Below are 18528 nucleotides of genomic sequence, written 5' to 3'. Positions count from 1 at the left end.
TACAATGGACTTTCAGGCCAGAGCCACTGTTACGACTGGAAGCCATTCTGCCAGCAGGTTATACGTTGAGATGGCAATGACCCTTTGATACTTCTGTTACTCCATGTCTGAGAAACTGAGAAGATAAATCACTGAAGGAAACCTGAAGCCTGTACAGAATATCTCTCTCTTATGCTTTTAATACTGCTCCTCTAGCAATTCTTTTCATATTTATCATTTTAATCTTGTGCTCAGGATGAAAGTATATTGAGTAAGAGCCTTTCTCTTTGTTTTTTCTAATCTCTACACTGGGAAATGTAGGTCTATGGCTGGAACCCATAGGTGCTACAGTATTTCAGGTAGGTACACCAAGTACTTTACATTGTCCTTTGAATTGTTTTTGGACCTTGGGCCTGCTGAGGGCTGAGATATGTTAACTTGGCTACACACCTCCTGGATTAGAGCTGACATACCCAGCCAGACTGGGGTGGAACATATTCGAGCGGTTATACTAAAATTGATGGCATTGTGGTCCTGAACCACACCTCGAGAAGAACCATGTGAAGTTTACCGTCTTATGTTCAAACAACCTAACGAAACCAGCTAGTGATTTTTATATAGATAAATGGAGAGAGAGGAGAGGAGAGGAGAGGAGAGGAGAGGAGAGGAGAGGAGAGGAGAGGAGAGGAGAGGAGAGGAGAGGAGAGGAGAGGAGAGGAGAGGAGAGGAGAGGAGAGGAGAGGAGAGGAGAGGAGAATAAAAATAAAGAGGAAAGGAAAATAAAAAAAAGGGGGGACAGGAAAGGAGAAAAGAGAAAGGAGAAGAAAGGAGAAAGGAGGAAGGAAGGAGAAAGGAGAAAGGAGAAAGGAGAAAGGAGAAAGGAGAAAGGAGAAAGGAGAAAGGAGAAAGGAGAAAGGAGAAAGGAGGAAGGAGAAAGGAGGAAGGAGAAAGGAGAAAGAAAACCCAGGTCAAATAACCTCTTTGCATTTCCTAATAATTTTTGATGTTCATTATAGTTTAATGGTAAATGCACGGCATTATGTAGAAAGTTACATGAATAAGGCAGGCGCTGAGCCTGCCAGCAGCTCTCAGTAGTCAATGCAAACACAGACAGTTACAAATTAACTCAGGCAACCAGCAAACCAGGCTCACAGGAAAGCTGCCTTTTGCAACCGTTCCACTGCTGGGAGCACAAAAATCCATATCAACTAAAAATAAAATAAAGGTTTCATTTATGCTCCCAATGCATTTGTTAAACAAGAATAAGAATCTGTTGGATAGGTAGGGATACACGACTCAGCAAGGTAATTTGCTCTGAGGGATTTGGCCTGCCATTGTACAACTGGTCCTCACCATGTAGAGCAAATTAAGATTACATTGCTAACTACCGCGGAACAACACTTTCAGCAGCTTTTCACCCAATAACATATTTTTTTTGTTTTGCAGGATATGGCCTCACCTACAGCACATTTTGCTAAGGGTAATTTGAAAACTGTGAATATGATGATAGCCTAATCACTCAATCTTTAGCAATGAAAATATGGAAATGCTGTTGTATAAAAAGATGGCTAAACAGAATGCTTTAGTTTGACAGAAATAGAAAATATGACTCAGATAGGGAAAAGAGCTCTTTGCCCTTTATAAAAAATCTCTCTCATTCTCCTTCTTTCTCTAATACAGGAGCCTTTCAGGGAAGAGTCTGGTGATGCTGCATTATTGATGTGATACAGGTCTCCAGTGGAAACAGATGTGATATGTTTGGTTTTCTCTGATAGTCTGGGCTGAACACAAAGCAAATTACTGAATGTCAGAAGACTTGGGTTTATCGAGACTGTTCAAAGCACACTTTTAAAAGAAGTTCTTAAATAATAAATCTTAAATTGCAAGCCTGTTGCATAACCAAAAGTTATATGTGTACTAAAAGAAATGTGCCCCAAGTGATTTTGCTGAGACAAACTGCAAATGACATTAAAATGCATATGTGCAGCTTTAGGATTTGTTTGTTCTCAAAACAGGCACTGATATTTGGGGTGAAAGACACATAATAGCACAGCCTGGATGAACAGTCACAGAACTGCAGAATTGTTGAGGCTGGAAAATATACAATTTAACTGAATATGCATAATCTCTCTGGAAATTTTCCAAACTTGTGTTGGATCCATTCTTTTTAAAAGCACAGTCTGAGACCATAAAGGTTCTCTCCACTGCCCCTCGGTTTCTGGCAGGCTGTATAGTCTTGTGGGAACACAAGAGGCCAAGCAGCAGTACATGAGAGCTGGTTTGGCCCAGGCTAGGGCACACCACAGATTCAAGAGGAATCCAAGGCCACCATACAAAAAGGTAGGTTCACTCTGTGCACCCCAGAAAACCATGCAATGTATGTTAGGAGCAAACTCAAGCCACAGGTTGAGTTTCCTGTATTTACTGAGATACCTGCCTGAGACGTGCCTTTCTAGCTCACAGTGGACCTGTAACAAGTCTTGACTAAAGCAATCAGCAGCAATCTTTGACAAATAGGGGAAGTAGTGTGATGGGACATGCTAGATTATGTCTCGCTTAGGTGATAGCTTCAATTTAATCAGAGTTTTCACCAAGCAGTTCAGAAGAGAACATAATTTCCTGGTCTCTGCTGAAAACGAGATCTTGGGTGACACCGGTGACGTATCTCAGCTGGAACTTTCATCCTCCGTTACTTTGTTCATCTCTTCACCTGCTTATTGGTGTTCTCCCTAAACACTCTTGCAAAGTTAAGGGGAAAAACCACAGGTGGAGTGGCTGAGTCTGAGACTGCTGAGACACCAGTGGTGAAAAGGAGATCAAGGGGCTTTCCACTTCCTGGTGCCGACCTCTAAATGGGAGACCTGGAGAACCCAGGCATGACAGCGGTGGTGAGAGCAGATGGGACCTCATGCTGTCAGGGAAAGCAAAGGTCAACGGACACGGTGCGGCTCGGCACGCACAGAATGGCGGGGTGAGGCCGGGCGGGGCGCCTTAGGACGGGGCGTGGCCGGGCGGGGCGCCTTAGGACGGGGCGGGGCCTCCGAGGGCGGGGCCTCCGAGGGCGGGGCCTCCGAGGGTGGGCGCAGGTGCGCAGGTGGCGGGGCGGGGGAAGGCGGCCGCGGCCATCCTCCTGCAATTTCCCTGTGTCACGGCTCCCGTCTCCTAGCAACGGCGCCGAGTCCGGCCGGCAGTCGCGGCAGCCGCGCACCGCCCGCAGCGGCGGCGGCACAGGCAGCGGCTCCGCCGGCCCGGCGGGTCCGGCGGCGAGGGCGGGCGGGCGCTGCCGGGGGGCGGCCCCGCGGCGGGAAGGATGCGGCATGGCGAGGGGGCAGCGCTCCCGCGGAGCTCCCTGAGGGGGCCGGCGGCGGCGGGGCCGAGGGGGCGCCCGGCGCTCGGCCCAGCCCCGCCGTCCGCCCGCCCGGGGCCGTGAGGAGCGGCGAGGCGGCGGCGGGGCGAGCGCCGTGCGGGGATGCCCGCTCGGGCCGGAAAGTTTCCCCGCGGCGGCTCGGCCGCTTCCCGCGCGGACTTCTCCCCGGCCCTCCTCGGTAAGTGACCACGTCCCCTCTCCGCTGCCATCTTGAGCGGCGGCTCCGTCCGCCCGCGACCCCCGACCGACGCCCCGAGGGCGGCCCGAGGCTGCCGCCCGGCGGGACTGAGCGCCTGCTCCGACGGCGGGGAGCTGCGGGGCCAGCCCTGCCCACGGAGCGCCCGTCCTGCCCGCGGAGCGCCCGGCGGAGCCAGCGGCAGCCCCCGGCTGGCTCCCCGGTTCTGCTGCCGGAGTGCCCTTAGAGCGGTGCGTGGCGGCCCCATCCCCGGCGGCCGGAGCCGGCGAGCCCTGTCTGTGGCGCCCGAGGGGCGGGAGGGCGTTAAACCAGCTCCTGTTAATACTGTTAAAACTGTATTTGGTCTTTACCGATTCGGGTCGGGGTAGCGCTTGAGGGCTTCTTACGGAGCCGGCGGCGGTGGACTGGGGCGCGGATGGAGGTCGCGGTTAGTTTGTGCGAAACGCGGCTCCAGTTCCTGCCAGTCCCGGGTTGTTTGGTTGTATTGCAGTCGCTGGCGATGACCGGTGGTCCCACGGTGCCCTCCTCTGCATGCCGAGCTCTGCTCCCTCCATCGCCACAACTAAGTGCCAGGCGATGCCGAATTGGGAAGGTTTGCTTGTACATGATTGCCGTCTCTTTTGCTGTGGTGGAGGAGACGGGCTGCTGACTAGTGGGGCAGCAGAAGGAATGGGACCAACGAACCGATAATCAAAGCAAAATATGCCCCGATAATTACACTTGTGCATCAACAAACAACGAACGCGTTTTTGTGTTGTTTGTTTTTTTTTTTTTTTAATAAGTAGTTCAGCGATAGGAATGAAAAGTCTCTGCTCTTTGTTTTGAGCATGCGGTACCTCGGAGAGTAATTTAACAATGTCCTTGCTGACAACACCCGTCTTTTTCCGGGGGAAATATAAACAGAGTAAGTGGGACACAAAATTACCTCATACGTGGCAGTCTGGGAATATAACAGAAAATATTTAAAAGCTGAACAGGGGAAGGTGAGCAATAGGTTTGGTTTGGTTTTTTGTTTTTTTGTTTTGAAGGGATGCTTACTTAATCTCCTTTCAGTGAAATGAATTGAACTTTGTGAATCATATTATATTTGGTGCTGTCATCTTTTTCTCCCTCAAAAAATAACCGGACACTCAGAAAGAGAGAGGGGGGAGGGGATCCTGCTCTTTGGTAGCATGGCACAATATCTTGCAAAAAGAATTGCAACAGTGCAGGAATTGCTCCTACACTCTGCATCTTGTAGTTCAGATCACTGGAACGATGAGATAGATGACTTCTGATGATCTACTAAAACAACAGCCATAAATGCTCAATGTTTAGTCCCCTGCCAGTTTCCCTACAAGCAGTCGCTGCTGTTTCCCTAGATGACTTGCAGGGGTTCACTCCTCCTTTAATAAGATTTGACATACCAGCCACCATCTCCCCTTTCTGGGGCCAGGGGAGGAGGGAGGAGATTTCGCCGCTGTTACATAACAGTTACCTGGAGCATTGCACATGTTTCCAAACCAGGGATGCCTCTAGACCGCAGGTGGGAGGTGAATTTCTGTAATATTGCAGATCAAGTGCAAATGGCTAGGAAGAAACTTTTACACAGGGCACTGCTTGCCGGTGTTCAAATGTTTCTCTTGTGCATTTTGCAGTAATTGCTTTACTGCTCATTTAAGAAAGGCAAATAATATGTTCAACCCTCTCCTCAGTAAGGTACGAGTAGTATAATGAAACAAATTCTATCTATGGATCAAATACACTGCCTTCCTACTTTTATTTGCCTTATCCCCTCAAATCCTGCATGACATCACTAACCACAGTCAGTGTGCAGTGTAACCCCAGAACCTGTTAGGAAGTGGGGCTCAGCATCTCTGAGCTCAGGTGCTTTGCAAGCTCCTTCTGAGACCAGCAAGATCATTTTTTTTTGTCTACATCAGCAGATACCACTCCCTCTATTGTTTACGTGGAGCGTAAAGAAACTAATTAGCTGTTTGACAAGAATGTAGTGGGGCACATGGCTGTTTGGATGCTATCAGTCTGCTTGTCTCTTTCTCATACATGGGAGCTCTGTGGGCAAGGCAGATGGGCCTGTTGGTATCAAACCCCATCCCACTTGTTGAGGGTTTAAATCAGCAGGAGTTTGAATGAGGAACAGTAAAGAGAAATAACTTTTGTGGTGCAGGTCTACACCTGGTCCTCATCCTTTTTTCCCTTTCACTGCAGGAGCTGGAGTGGCCGTGGGGGCCAGTGCTCTGGGTAGCCAGCCATGATTGCCACTGGAGGCCTCCTGAGGATCTCAGCTAGGAAACAGGACCCCTTGCGACCCCAAAGTCAAGTTCCCAAACGCAAACGTAAGGCCAAAAAGAAGCGCAAGAACGACGTGGTGGTGGTGAAAGGCAAGCTCAAGCTGTGCTCCCTCTCGGGGCTCATCGCCCTCTGTGGCATCCTGGTACTCCTGGTGGGCATTGCCTTGGCCGTGGTGGGCTACTGGCCAAAGCCCAGCCAGGTGTACAGAGAAAGCAGCTTCGGTGGGGGCCGGCACGTGGCACCACAGGGTGGCACCCCCAAGAACCGCTCCCAAAGCCAGGAAGGGGCACAAGCAGTGATCCATCCAGAGTCACCCTCCAGAGCCAACATCTCCACCGCTACTACCACCCAGGGGTCCCCACAGTCCCCCCCAACTTCCTCGTCTCCCCAAGCCTCAGTGGGTTTTCTTTTCCGTCTTTTCTCAAGCTACTTGCATTCAGACAAGCTGAAGGTCCTGGGCCCCCTCATCATGGGTATCGGCATCTTCCTCTTCATCTGTGCTAATGCAGTATTGCATGAGAACCGTGACAAGAAGACCAAGATCATCAACCTGCGTGACCTCTACTCCACTGTCATTGATGCCCACAGCCTGCGGACAAAGGACGGAAGCACCCCAGCCTCAGCCCCTCTCAATGGCTTTGTCAACTATGTGCAGTCCCGAGGCCTGGAGCTAAAGCCTGGTGGTGAAGGCCTGGGTACTGCGGCCATGCTGGCCAAGAGCTCCTGGCCACCAGGGCTGGGTGTCTCCCTTTCCCCACCGGACCTGGCATCCTCTCCACGGCGTTCCTCCTTCTGCACCCCACTGCAGCCGCCCAGCCTGGCTGAGGCTGTGTACAGCATTTACCGGGAGCGTGCCGCCCTTGCTGGCCGCACCATCACCAGCCCACCCTGCAGCCCACCAGAGAGCTGGGGCCAGCGCAGCACAGCCAGCTCCATCGTCGGCTCTTCACTCAGCGCCTTCACCCTCTTGCCCTTGGCACCAAGCAGCGGAGGGGGAGGCTGGCGGAGGCCCCCAGGTGAGCGGGGAGCCCGGGAGATTCCACGGGGGGAGTTTGAGCTCAGCCTGACTGACCTCAGCAGCAGCCGCATTGAGGGAGGCTGTGGGACGAGGAGGCACAAGCTGGTTCTCAGGAGACAGAGCACCAGCTGCTTGCCCGATGCCAGGCGTCCCCTTTTCCCTGAGCCCCCTCGGTCCCCAGCTGTCAGCGGCGACACAGACTCCAGCCTCTTGGTAAAGGCATCTTCTAGCTACTCCAAATCTCTGGATCTGGGGGGATCACTCCCCTCCAGCCCCCCTGCCATCACCAGGGCGGACTCCCAGAGCTCCCAGTCTGAGCCTTCCAGCAGCAATAAGGGCTACAGCCACCTGGAGGAGGCAGGCACCTCCTTGGAGTCAGTTGCCAACACCCCAGCCAGTAAAATCCAGGACTGTGAGGAGGAACCAGCTGAGAAGACAGACCCTCTCAAGGCTACCAGCAGAGAACAAACAGGGGACCAGTCCCAGCAAACTCAAAGACAGTACACAAATAAAGAGAAACTCTTTATGATTTCTAGGTCGCACGCTGCATTGGGGCTGGAGGACGGGGAACTGGAGAGTACTGGCATCTAAACAAAACCGAGAAGGCACAAGGACACCTTGCAGCCCTCCACACCTTCCCCCCCTTCTCCATCTTCTTGTGGACTTAGGAAACTAATCAATATCCAAAGAGCTGCAGTATGTTGCCCTTGAAAATTGAGTACAGTAAATCCTGTAGATGACTTCAGGAAGAAAAAGAAAACCCTTTCTGTCCGATCGTGATTGTATGTTCCATGCAAGCCAAATTGTATTAAATATCCACAGTCCAGTAAGTTCTTTGGATCAGATTAATACAATTTCGGACAGAATAACTGTGCACTTTACTGTTTTGATTTCCAAGTGCCCCTTCTTTCTTCTCCTCTGATTTCTTTCTTGCTGATTTGTCACTAACCGCTTGAAAACTGCAGGCACCTTTTTAAGCTCAATAGCAATGTGGTCTTCAGATCAAGAAAGTCGAGCTCTCTCTTTGTTTTGGTTCAATCACTAAAAAGTTTGCAAGGCCTTAAGGATGATGTACCTTGACAAAGAATGAGTTTGTTTAAATTCTAGAAAAATGACAATTTAGAAGAGACTGGAGCGGAACAGAGCTCTGATCTAGTTAAAACCATTACATTCCTGAATCCAAAATACCTACTACTACGTGATACTTTATTAAGTATTATTACTCATGTATTGACTAATAGCATTAAAAGATTTTTTTTAATAAAACATTTACAAACAAAACTGCTACACTAAAGAGTCCTTTATTTTGGTAAGTAATTACAGCTATCAGAAGCCTTTTGTTTTTATACTGTGAAAGATTATAGAGATGCTATGAGGCCAAAGGTTCGCTTATGCTTTTAAGTGGGTAATCAATCATTTTGGATTAATTTGGATTAATTTCCAAGTAACTGAGAAACCGCACTTTAATTCAATCAGAAGACTCAATCAGCTGAAGAAATGTGAGATTTTGACAAGCTAAGGAAAAAAAAAATTAAAGGTTTGACCTACTATTAAAATTAGATTTTTCATGACTAACACATTAATCTCAAACTACAGCATATTCTTTCTGGGTTTTTCACTTCCCTTTAAGTGTTTAATTCTTTCTGCTGTTGTGGTTCCTATTTGTGAATGCATGTGCATAAGATTAATTTTAAAGCATAATGATAGCCCTGTCAATCTCATAGCAGTTGGCCCTATTTAAGTTAGTGGAGGTTTCTCACTGACTTTGGTGGGGTGAGGATTTCTTCCTGCGTGAGAAAGCATCAGGTTTCCTGAAGGCTGGAGAATGCCTTGTCTGTAGGCAGTTTTTTTGGTAAATTGATGAGCCGTTTCATTTTCGTAGCTGCAGCACAGCAGGCACTTTCTTTATTTTGGCAAAGCAGCTTTATGTGCTCAGAAAATTTTGTCAATACTTCAGATTTTAAATATGGATGTGGCATTTCACTATGACAAGAAGAGAAATCGACATTAAACAACTCAAATGTGTAGGCAGGCAAGAGTCTTTCTGTTGCAATTTTTTGTTATGGTTTCATGTTTTAAAATGCTTAGTTACATGTTGAAATACTAACATTATAATACATTGCAAAATTGAAAACATATATCAATAAATGCAATTGCATTTAGTAATCTGCCAAAGTCCTCTATTAAATAAGGCTAATTTAAAAGAAAGGAAGAAAAAAACAATTTGCCATGTCAGAGTCTCGAAACTGGAGAAGCAGAAAATGCATGTTCTCTCGAGCAACAGAGACATCCAGATGGATCTTTCCTCCTGTCAGTGGCACCAGTGCATTGACTATATGAACCTCACTGTGACATTTCGTGCTATGACACAGCTAGCACACAACTGGCAAAAATATGTTGTAAACTTGTCTAGACTGGCATGAGGCGGATTAGACACTGTGTGAACTGAGAAGTGTGTGGTTCGGCTGGCACTGGTGTTTGCACAGGTCTTTCCTTTCAGTTCCCTGTGGTCAACAGTGCTGCACTTCTGCTCCTTCTCTTGTGATTTCCAGTAAGATTTATGAGATGTATCTGAGCAGCATTACCTAGTGCTGACAGAGATACCAATTACTGACACAGCTGAAGACACCCAGTTACTTTCCACGTGAAAACCCTTCATGAAGATGCAAGAGAACAGAGGAGTCATGGGTGCTACTTATTGAAGCACTAGGTCCTCATAAAGATGTGGCAGGGGGTTGCTTTATTCAGAGAGGGGGAAACATGCTTATTTAAATATTCTTAGCAAAATTTTCTGTAGTCATCTGTACCTACAGTCTGCTCTGAAAACAAACAAGCAAACAAAAGGCAAAACAAAACACTTTAAAAAAATTCTGGGTACTCCTTTGATTTTAAAATAAAGAAGCCCAGTAATTCTTCTGATGATTAACTTACTGCAAAGCTTTCTGAGTAATAAAATTACAACAGAGTTTGGGTTTAATAAGTAAAATTATAGCTTGTTCCTGTGTTGCCAAAAAAGGTGTGAAATGTGAACATTTATCAGTCAAGCTGGATTTTTTTATAACAGCAGCTAAAAGTGAATTGCAACACGTAGATTAATAAGCAGAGAAAATTGCCTCTCTGCAAGTTATCAAAAATCATTTTTTTGCAAATGTATTAATTAAAACTATTTGTTGAGCAACTTAGGCAGTGGTAGAGTTTGAGTCAGAAACTTTTGTTTAAAATTCAAGATGGACAAGTTAGTTTAACATACCAGTGTTGGAAAACAGCTGAGGAATTCAAACTCCTGTGCACCAGCCCTGGCTGCTGTTAGTACCGTTAACCTGGGAGAGAAACGCAGCAGCTGGTGAGGAGCTGAGCTTCTCCCAGTGATACCAGCAGGTGCTGGGAGTGCTGGGGTTTGTGTGTTGACCTGTTCTTGACTCTTTCCCAGCTGGGCCTGAGCGCTTCTCAGGGCTGCCAGGCTGCCTCTTGGCCATCGTTTGCTCATCCTGTCACTTGCTTATGCATTTTCTCTCTGATCTATTTTCTTCTTTTTAACCTTCATCTCCAGTGTCCTGCCACTAAGTGCTTCCTCCATGGTCCTTGTCAAGAGCTGAGCAGCTATACTTAGCAGTATCTGCCTGCCTACGTGTTGTAGAAGAGATGTATCCCTACAGAAAATGTTTATTAAGTAATTGTTAGTCCCCCTGTTTAAAAAGTGACATCCCTGAATATCTATTAAGCTAGAATACCTGGAGAAATTAGATTTTGGCCCAGAAATGTGTGATCTGTTTTCTGAGTGGGTTTTTTTTTTTTTTTAGCATAGAATTGTGCTATGGTATTTATATAAAAATTTCCAGAGGAAAAGTTAATTTCTGCTTGAGCCCTCAGAATACTCCCATTGCTAGATAGAAGGCTGCATCTGTTTGTTATGAGTATAGATGCTGGTTGGACCAGTCTCAGGACACAGGCAAATGCCCTAATTGTACTTCAGTCATGCTGCTCTTTATTACAAAACCCTCAGGACTCTGAAGAACCTGCTGACATGATCGTACCATAACCCACTTATAGCTCAGCTTTCACTGGCTGGCAAAGTACTTAAAATCTTTGCATTAACCTGGCTCCCTTGACTGAACTGATTTACTGAACTCCCCAACTGTTGATATCTCAGCTGATGTACTACAAAAGACTATAGCCCAGATTTATTACTGTCTGTTATTTACATACATTTTTTAAAAGCATTTTCAAGGATCGGAGCTGTCCAACAGTAATAGTGCACCTAAAAACATTTAATTAAGTAACAGTTAACATAGTTTTATGTCTGCAGTCTGAGATAAGAGTATGGATTTCCATAATAGCCAAAACAGTTTGCACAGAAGGAGCAATGTGACTTCAATTAAACAATAATGTTCATTAAAAGTAAGCGAGATGGCACAATGGTAAAGGTTATTTGATTTCAGTAGGATGAATAGCCTTTTATAACATCTCACAGTTTTTCTTTCTAAACAAGAATATGTTTGTGTGGATGCAATAAAACAGAACTGTATTTATAGGGACAAAGGAGAATTACTAATAATTTAAGTAGATCGCCAATTAATGCTTTGCCTCATTAATATATTTCAGTCCCTCATGTCTCTCTATTTGAAGAGACAGAGGAGACAAGAAAGCAACAACCAACCTCTGGCCATAACTTAGCTAGAAATCAGACTTTGCTACATAAAACCATGAAAAATACAAGTGCTCAGTGGTAGCTGATAATTAAAATCTTAATAATCAATAAAAGTATAGGTTTTTTAGCCTTTTTTGTTTTTTTTTTCTTATAGAGCAAATACATCAAACTTCCCTCAGAAAAAGCCTCTCTCTCACTTCTCCAAGACTGTCAATAGCAATACCGCAGAGCTTTATCTAGGCTGCTTAATTACTATTTTTCTCTACCAAGGATGAGTCAAGGGTTCAGTTTGGTCCCGCAAACAGCAAACAAAGTGCACAGTGTGTGCAGGCACGATCTGGGGGGATAAATGGGGTCTCACAGACCCAGGCAAAAATCTGCCAGTGGAAGACTATACTAGCATCTATACTAGCAGAAGCCAAGCTTACTTTTTACCTCTTCTAAAACCTCCAAAGTGGAAACATCCAAGCAAGCCCACTAGAAAATACCTTCTATTAGTTAGCTTTCACAGTAGGCATGGAGACAGAGGGAGGCCCTGGGGGTCCAACAGAGGCAACTGCGAGCAGGTGAAATGGCATCCCAGTTTGCGTGTGGGAACTGGGCTACTGGAAAGGATCTGATTAGATCATGGGATAATTCAGGAACTGGAGGAGAATGGGCTGTGTTTATCTGCTGGATAGGCTTTTAGCTACATTTTAATTAGATAGAGGAAGTAGAGCCACAGTACTACTTTTAAATTTTTCTCTCAATGATTATTCTTTTTAAATGACATTGCAACAAGACAGAAAGCTTGTTTGGGGAAAGTATCAGAAGAGATGCAAACTAAACAAGTGTCAAAATCACTACTTAAACCTCAGTCTGTGAGGTTTCCTTTGCCCTCCTCTGCACAAAGGAGTTTCAGTCTAAGATTTTGAGTATTACTTTTTTCTTTTTCCCTTTCTCCTCATGACAAATTTGGTTCTGGTGAAGACATGTAACTAATACTCTCAGACCAGGAAATATTATAATAGAAATGGGGAGAGATTGTTCGTCTTTAGCAAAGCAGCCCATTCCACGCTAAGCTTCACAGCTAAAGTGAAAAATGGCAAATAAAAGTCAATGTTCAGCATTCAAGTGATTTATTATTTTCATAAAGGTTTAAAGGAACTCCAACGTTGAAGAAAACATAACCCACAAGGCCAGGGTATAGTTATTGCTAAACAACTGGAGGAACCATCACAATATTTACTAAAATATCTAAATATATTGAGACAAATTATGTTTTGCTTTGTTTTTATTATTATTTTTATTATATATATTTTGGGTTTATTATGTTATTTTTAATTTTATTATTTATTTTTACTTCTGCAACACCATAAAATGGCCTTCCTCCCTCATTCCTGAAGCCTGCTTTAGGTCTCTCTGAGGGGTCTAGCATGTTTTACTTCATTGACTTTACAATCAAAATTCATTTTAAAGAAACACAGTTTGTTCTCATAGCCTAATAGAACCTATTAATTAAAATGCTTATAGAGTCCCTATTAAAACAGCATCAGATGATGTCACAGTCCTTACTGTATTTCTCACTAATGCCTTGGGTACAGAGTGTGACTGTCTTCCTTCGTAAAAACAAGGCACTGAGATACAGACACAGACCAAGTGTGCAAAGACCAGATTTATTTTTTTGAAAGGGAAAAGAATGCAAACACCAATATGTGGTAATGACAGCACACAAATATCTTATTTGGAGTAATGTTTCCAAATCACACAAGTAGCTTACTGTGGAACAGAGCGTGAAGGCTTGTCCTCCAACAGGAGATTCATCCATCATATTTAACAGACCCTCTTTCTGCATGCGAGACACTGAAGTGTCAATCTATTTTACTGTCTTTCAGACTTATTGCACACAATATTACAGGAAATAAGTTCGTAAAAGCATAAGACTTTCCAGAGACCTCCCTGCAGAATATTTAAGGACCCAAGCAATATTAGGTAGCTGATGCCATTCTGTTTCAAATGAGGAACTGAAAATGAGAACAGGTAAAGCCTGACACTGCTTATTAGTTTACTGCGGTAATGATAACTTCAGTTTTTGGAAACTTAAATCTGTCTGCTGGCACTGGTAGTGATTAATGCTTTGGGCTAACTTGGTGCATAAAAATGTAGTAGGACAGTTCTTGTCTGTGTGGCTGTCTGCAACGTGTACAGCATCTGGAGCCACAGCACTGAGAAAAGGACAGGTGCTAAGGCTGCTTCTCTCACCATCTGATCAGAGACTAGTACAAACAAACCGTGGAAGGAAGTTGTCTCTTTGGTGCATCATCATTGCTTAATGAAGGAATTACATGTTTTAAGGAACTTTTGGGGACTAACATGCAGGAAAGGTGATGACACCTTCGTAGCAATGGTCTTTGCAAAGTTCTACTGCATCTTCTCTGGCACACAGCAGGGAAAACAGCAATAAAAGCTGTAGCACAGTTTTGGTTTCCATGAGCTCCTGGTGCTGCAGCAGTGCTGTGCCTTGGTAGCCCCCTGGCTAGTCCAGGCTTGTCACTGACACTCTGGGAGAAGATGGAAAGAGGCACAAGATGAGCTATGGAAGGTCAGCAGCTTCTAGCCATCACAAGTTTGTATGTCAGCTGCCAGAACAGCACCTAGAGAGTCCCAGGAATTACTCAAATAGCAAAAGAAGCCAACACGATTGAAGGTTGCATCATCACCGGTGTCATCAAGAAGGCACTATTAAAGATGACAGGCAAAGTCAGTGAAGTTTCTGTTGCACTTGTCCTTGCAGTTTTGGGTTGTCAAATGTGGACAAAAAGGAACCACAAAATATTGCAGCTGCACCACCTGTGCTCAGTAGCACTCAGCTGTTGCCATCTATAGCTGGCACTGACTTCACTGTAACTCCTCGCAGCCTCCATAAGAGCTCTGTACAGCTCTGCTAACATCATCCTAGCCAAACAGAGGTGGGGAAATAAAAGGCTTTCCTTTCCTCAAATGGGAGAATCCAGTGCAATGGCTAAATTGAGCTGTCACCTCACTCCCTCCCCACACATCTCTGCTGTCCCTAAGCTGGGCCACCCCAGGGCCACCATGGCCACAGCCAGCGTTGCCTCCTGGCTTGACACACGCACCCATCCTGCCCAGTTGCCTCTGCCAGATGGATCCAGGGGAGCTGAGGGGCCTGCAGTCAAAGGATGCTGACGCATTCAAAGTAATTGCATTCGTAAAGCAGTAGTAAAATAATGCTCATTGTATCCTCCATTTCATCAGCAAACTAGTCCTGCCCTCTGCTCAGATAAATCTTTAATGCTGCCTAATGATTCGCCAGCAGGTTGAATTAATTCTCATATAGGCAACAGATTTCTTGACAACAACATTTTCCAACAAGTTGTATTAGGTGCGTATCCAAAACATTCCATAAAATATTGTGTTTTAGTTTACAGTTCTACAACTTGCAACCTAGGCAAATAGGCTTCAGGTAACCCTGCCACAAAAAAAAAAAAAAAAAAAAAAAAAAAAAATCTACATTTTTCAGCAAAACTGATAAAGAGAGTGAACATAAGTATTTTGTTTAATCCCAGCCTAGAGAAATGGTTGGGTGAGAGACAAGAATCAGATTTGGATCAACAACAGTTTCTTTGCTTAGAATTGCCATTTTACAACTCAATCTCCTACTGAGCTAGAAATTTTCATTAGGAAATTAGGGGATAAGTTATTCAAATTATTTTAGAGCGAGTTGTGGATTCCTCTGAGCAGTTGAAATGCTTATAAGTTACAGGAAAAATAAAAAATTAGCCCTAAAACAGTCCTAAAACATTTCTGCTTTAATGCAAAAAATAGAATACACATAGTAATGTGAAGGATGGACAAGGTTTTGTCAGCAGGAGCTTCAAGTGGCCTGGGTGGCATTGGTAAGTAATATATTCATTTCGAACACAAGCTGGTAAGTGTTCCATACTATGATGCTGGATTGCATAACCTTTTTTGCTTTCTTTCCTACTACATGACAGGTTATTTGTATTACACATAGTAAATGGGAACGATATCCAGTATGCAACCTTCTCTTAAAAAGTATTTGTTTTATGAATATAGGGAGTATTTAGTCTTCATAACTCTGAAATAGCAATTAATACACTGTTTATACCATCTTAAAATATAGCAGTAATAGCAGGTCTTGTTACATCAAGAATACTGAGAATCGCTCTGTTTCTCCTCTGTCAAGAGTTACAACTTAATCATCTTTTGTTCAAATGAATAATTCTGTTATGGTACAGAGTGTAAGCAATTATGTTACAGGTGCTCACTCCTGCATATTGTAGCAACATGACATATATAAATCATCATGTTTATGCACAACTAATACACATTACTTCTACATAGCCCAAAGAACTGAGCCAATTGCTGATAAACCAAATTCTAGTGCAACACATGGAGTGACATATGCACTCAAGGTAAAACAGGTGTCCTAGATGGAGAAGGTAATGAGGAAACAGCTGATCTCACCACAGCAATGATTTAAAGGCATAAGCATGGTCAGAGATGTTTGAAATTGGACGTTAGGCTGAACCTGCCACAAGTTAGCAAAAAAAAAAAAAAACAAAAAAACCCACAAAAAACCCCAAGTGCCATGTTGTACATCAGGCACATAGGAAAGGTCCCAAGTTAAGGCAGGAGCAATTCCAATTCCTGTGGCCAGTGCGTTCTCGTGTCCTAAGCAGACATTCTCCCTCCAGCAACTGAGGGAGCACCTGCTACATTTCAGGCTGTAGCACAGGGCCTGTTCCTCAGCGAGGAGCAGGGATACCAGGGACAGCAGCAGCCTCAGCTCATCCTACAGCAGAACTCAGAAGTCCCAGAAATGGAAACATGGCAGAATCATTTCTGTTTTCTTCACCATTTCCTCCTTCTGCACCCATGTCACACACACCAGATTAGTACCAGTTATGTTTACATGCCCAAGGCTGGAGCCAGCCTGAGACATTTCCCCCTGTACTCGGCACCAGTGAGGCTCCACCTCAAACCCTGTGTTCAGTTTGGACCCCTCCCTACAGGAAAGACCTTGAGGTGCTGGAGAGAGTTCAGAGAAGGGCAATGAAGCTGGTGAGGGGCCTGGAGCACAAGTCTTATGAGGAGCAACTGAGGGAACTGGGGCTGTTTGGCCTGGAGAAAGAGGCTGAGGAGAGACCTTATCGCTGTCTACAGCTACCTGAAAGGAGGTTGTAGCATGAAGGGCATCAGTCTCTTCTCCTGAGTAGCAAGTGACAGGACAAGAGGAAATGGCCTCAAGTTGCACCAGGGGAGTTTTAGATCAAATATTAGGAAACATTTATTCACAGAAAGGGTTGTCAGGTATTGGAACAGGCTGCCCAGGGAAGTGGTTGAATCGCCATCCCTGGAGGTGTTTAAAAAACACATAGATGAGGTTTGTAGGGACCTGGTTTAGTACTATAGTTAGGTTAATGATTGAACTTGATGATATTAAAGGTCTCTTCCAACAAAAATTATTCTATGACAGCCCATGACACCAAATCCTGCTTTTTGCTGCTGCTTCTCTACATCATCTGCATAAATTGAAGAGTACAGGGAGAACTTGTGCCCTTTCTGTCTTATCTTACACCATACTTTGTAGATGCTGCCTATTTAAGTGCTGCTCTGCAAGGCCTTGATGTATGCTTACTGGTACACTTGCTGCAATCCCATTTTGTGCTGGCTTCGGTTTCCATTTGAAGTCAGCAGTACACTTGCTCAGTGATTTCGTGTAGGATTACAGCAGCTCAGAGACTTTGTGATGGCCCAGCACCCCCATTGCAACAAGGGATCCGCAAACCAGAACAGGGGCTTACAAGCAGCAAAGTGAGCTTGCCCAGAGACTCTACCAGCTCGAAGGGGTGATGTGGGGCATCCCGTCCTGCAGCAGCAGAGTCACAAAAGCACACTAGGGATAAAGAGAAAGTGGTACAACAAGCACTGTCCTCACTGCAGGGTGTTCACTACCCAGAAAAAGGGAGAAAAGGGGTACAAGCTAGGAAATGCAGTCAGATACAGAAGCATCACAGCAGAGGCAGAAGTGTGGGACCCCATGATGAACTAGATGAGTGTAGGGAGAATGAGGAGTAGCACAGAAAATAAACAGCAATGGGAAAAGGCAGTACTAAAGGAAGGTCAAGTAATGGGGTAATGAAGCAACTTGCACATTCTAGGAAGTGCTCCTGACAATGGGAAAAGGAGATGTACTTTCAGTTTTTGAGAGCAGATTTAACTATGTAAGTATATCTCCTGGGTATAAAAAAAAAGCTAAGGAGATCTGATTTTAACCACCACTTTCACATGCACTACTACTTGCTTTCTATGCAGAAATACTGGTCAGTTAAGCAATGGCTGATCTCCAGAATAGAAAAAGAAAAGAGCCCTGGGTGGACATTCAATAACTAAAATACCTTGGTTTTCAGAAAGCACTTCATTTCTTTCCTGTGAGTGTGAAAAGTATGCTCTGATCTACATATATAGGCTTTTTAGAGTCTCTTTATAAGACTTGCTCCATGTTTCTGCTGCACAGGTCAGTGACCAGAATCCATGGTAGGAAGCCAGCTTCAGAGGTGTTAAGCCTGCACAGTGCCTGGATTTAAGCCCATCTGAGAGTGGTTTGTGAGAAGGAAACTGTACAATACAATTACATTGAGTTTCTTAGGATTTATGGGTCCCCAGATGTGTCCTTCTGACTCTAACTAAATCTAAATATTCCCAAAGAAACAGCTCTCTGAATGGGGGTACTTGTCTAACACGGTGTCTTTCAATCCTGCATCTGCTTTTGGTTTCATGGCAATGAGATGGGAAAGAAATGGAAGACTTCCTAACAGAAAAACAAGTAGTTTTGGTCTGATTCACCCCATCAGCACTCCAGAGTGCCATAAGCAAGCCCTTCTCTTGGCTAAAGGACTGCAGCCCTTCAGCTGCAGGTCAGGGTGATGATGTGTGAGTGGGACTGTACAAGCAAGAGCTTCACGGCCAAGTAGGGGCAGATGACCCACAGACACAGGGCTCTT

The 18528-nt window shown here is 45.0% G+C and overlaps 1 protein-coding gene across 1 annotated transcript; it reads left to right on the top strand.

The window, feature by feature from the left end:
• The first annotated feature begins 3442 nt into the window (after positions 1-3442).
• TMEM200C (transmembrane protein 200C) lies at positions 3443-8122 on the top strand. The gene is made up of 2 exons (XM_082045592.1): positions 3443-3524; positions 5751-8122. The coding sequence occupies exon 2, from the start codon at positions 5794-5796 to the stop codon at positions 7441-7443; it is 1650 nt and encodes a 549-aa protein (XP_081901718.1). The 5' UTR covers positions 3443-3524; positions 5751-5793; the 3' UTR covers positions 7444-8122.
• The last annotated feature ends 10406 nt before the right edge of the window (positions 8123-18528 follow it).

Source organism: Streptopelia decaocto (genome assembly GCF_964273445.1).
Source record: "Streptopelia decaocto genome assembly, chromosome: 2".
In the NCBI taxonomy this organism is placed as follows: Eukaryota; Metazoa; Chordata; class Aves; order Columbiformes; family Columbidae; genus Streptopelia; species Streptopelia decaocto.
This window is presented reverse-complemented; position numbering and strand designations above follow the sequence as displayed.

What these genes read in the sequence shown, in the direction of transcription:
- TMEM200C (XM_082045592.1), top strand. Translation starts at nt 5,794, where the DNA reads ATGATTGCCACTGGAGGCCTCCTGAGGATCTCAGCTAGGAAACAGGAC.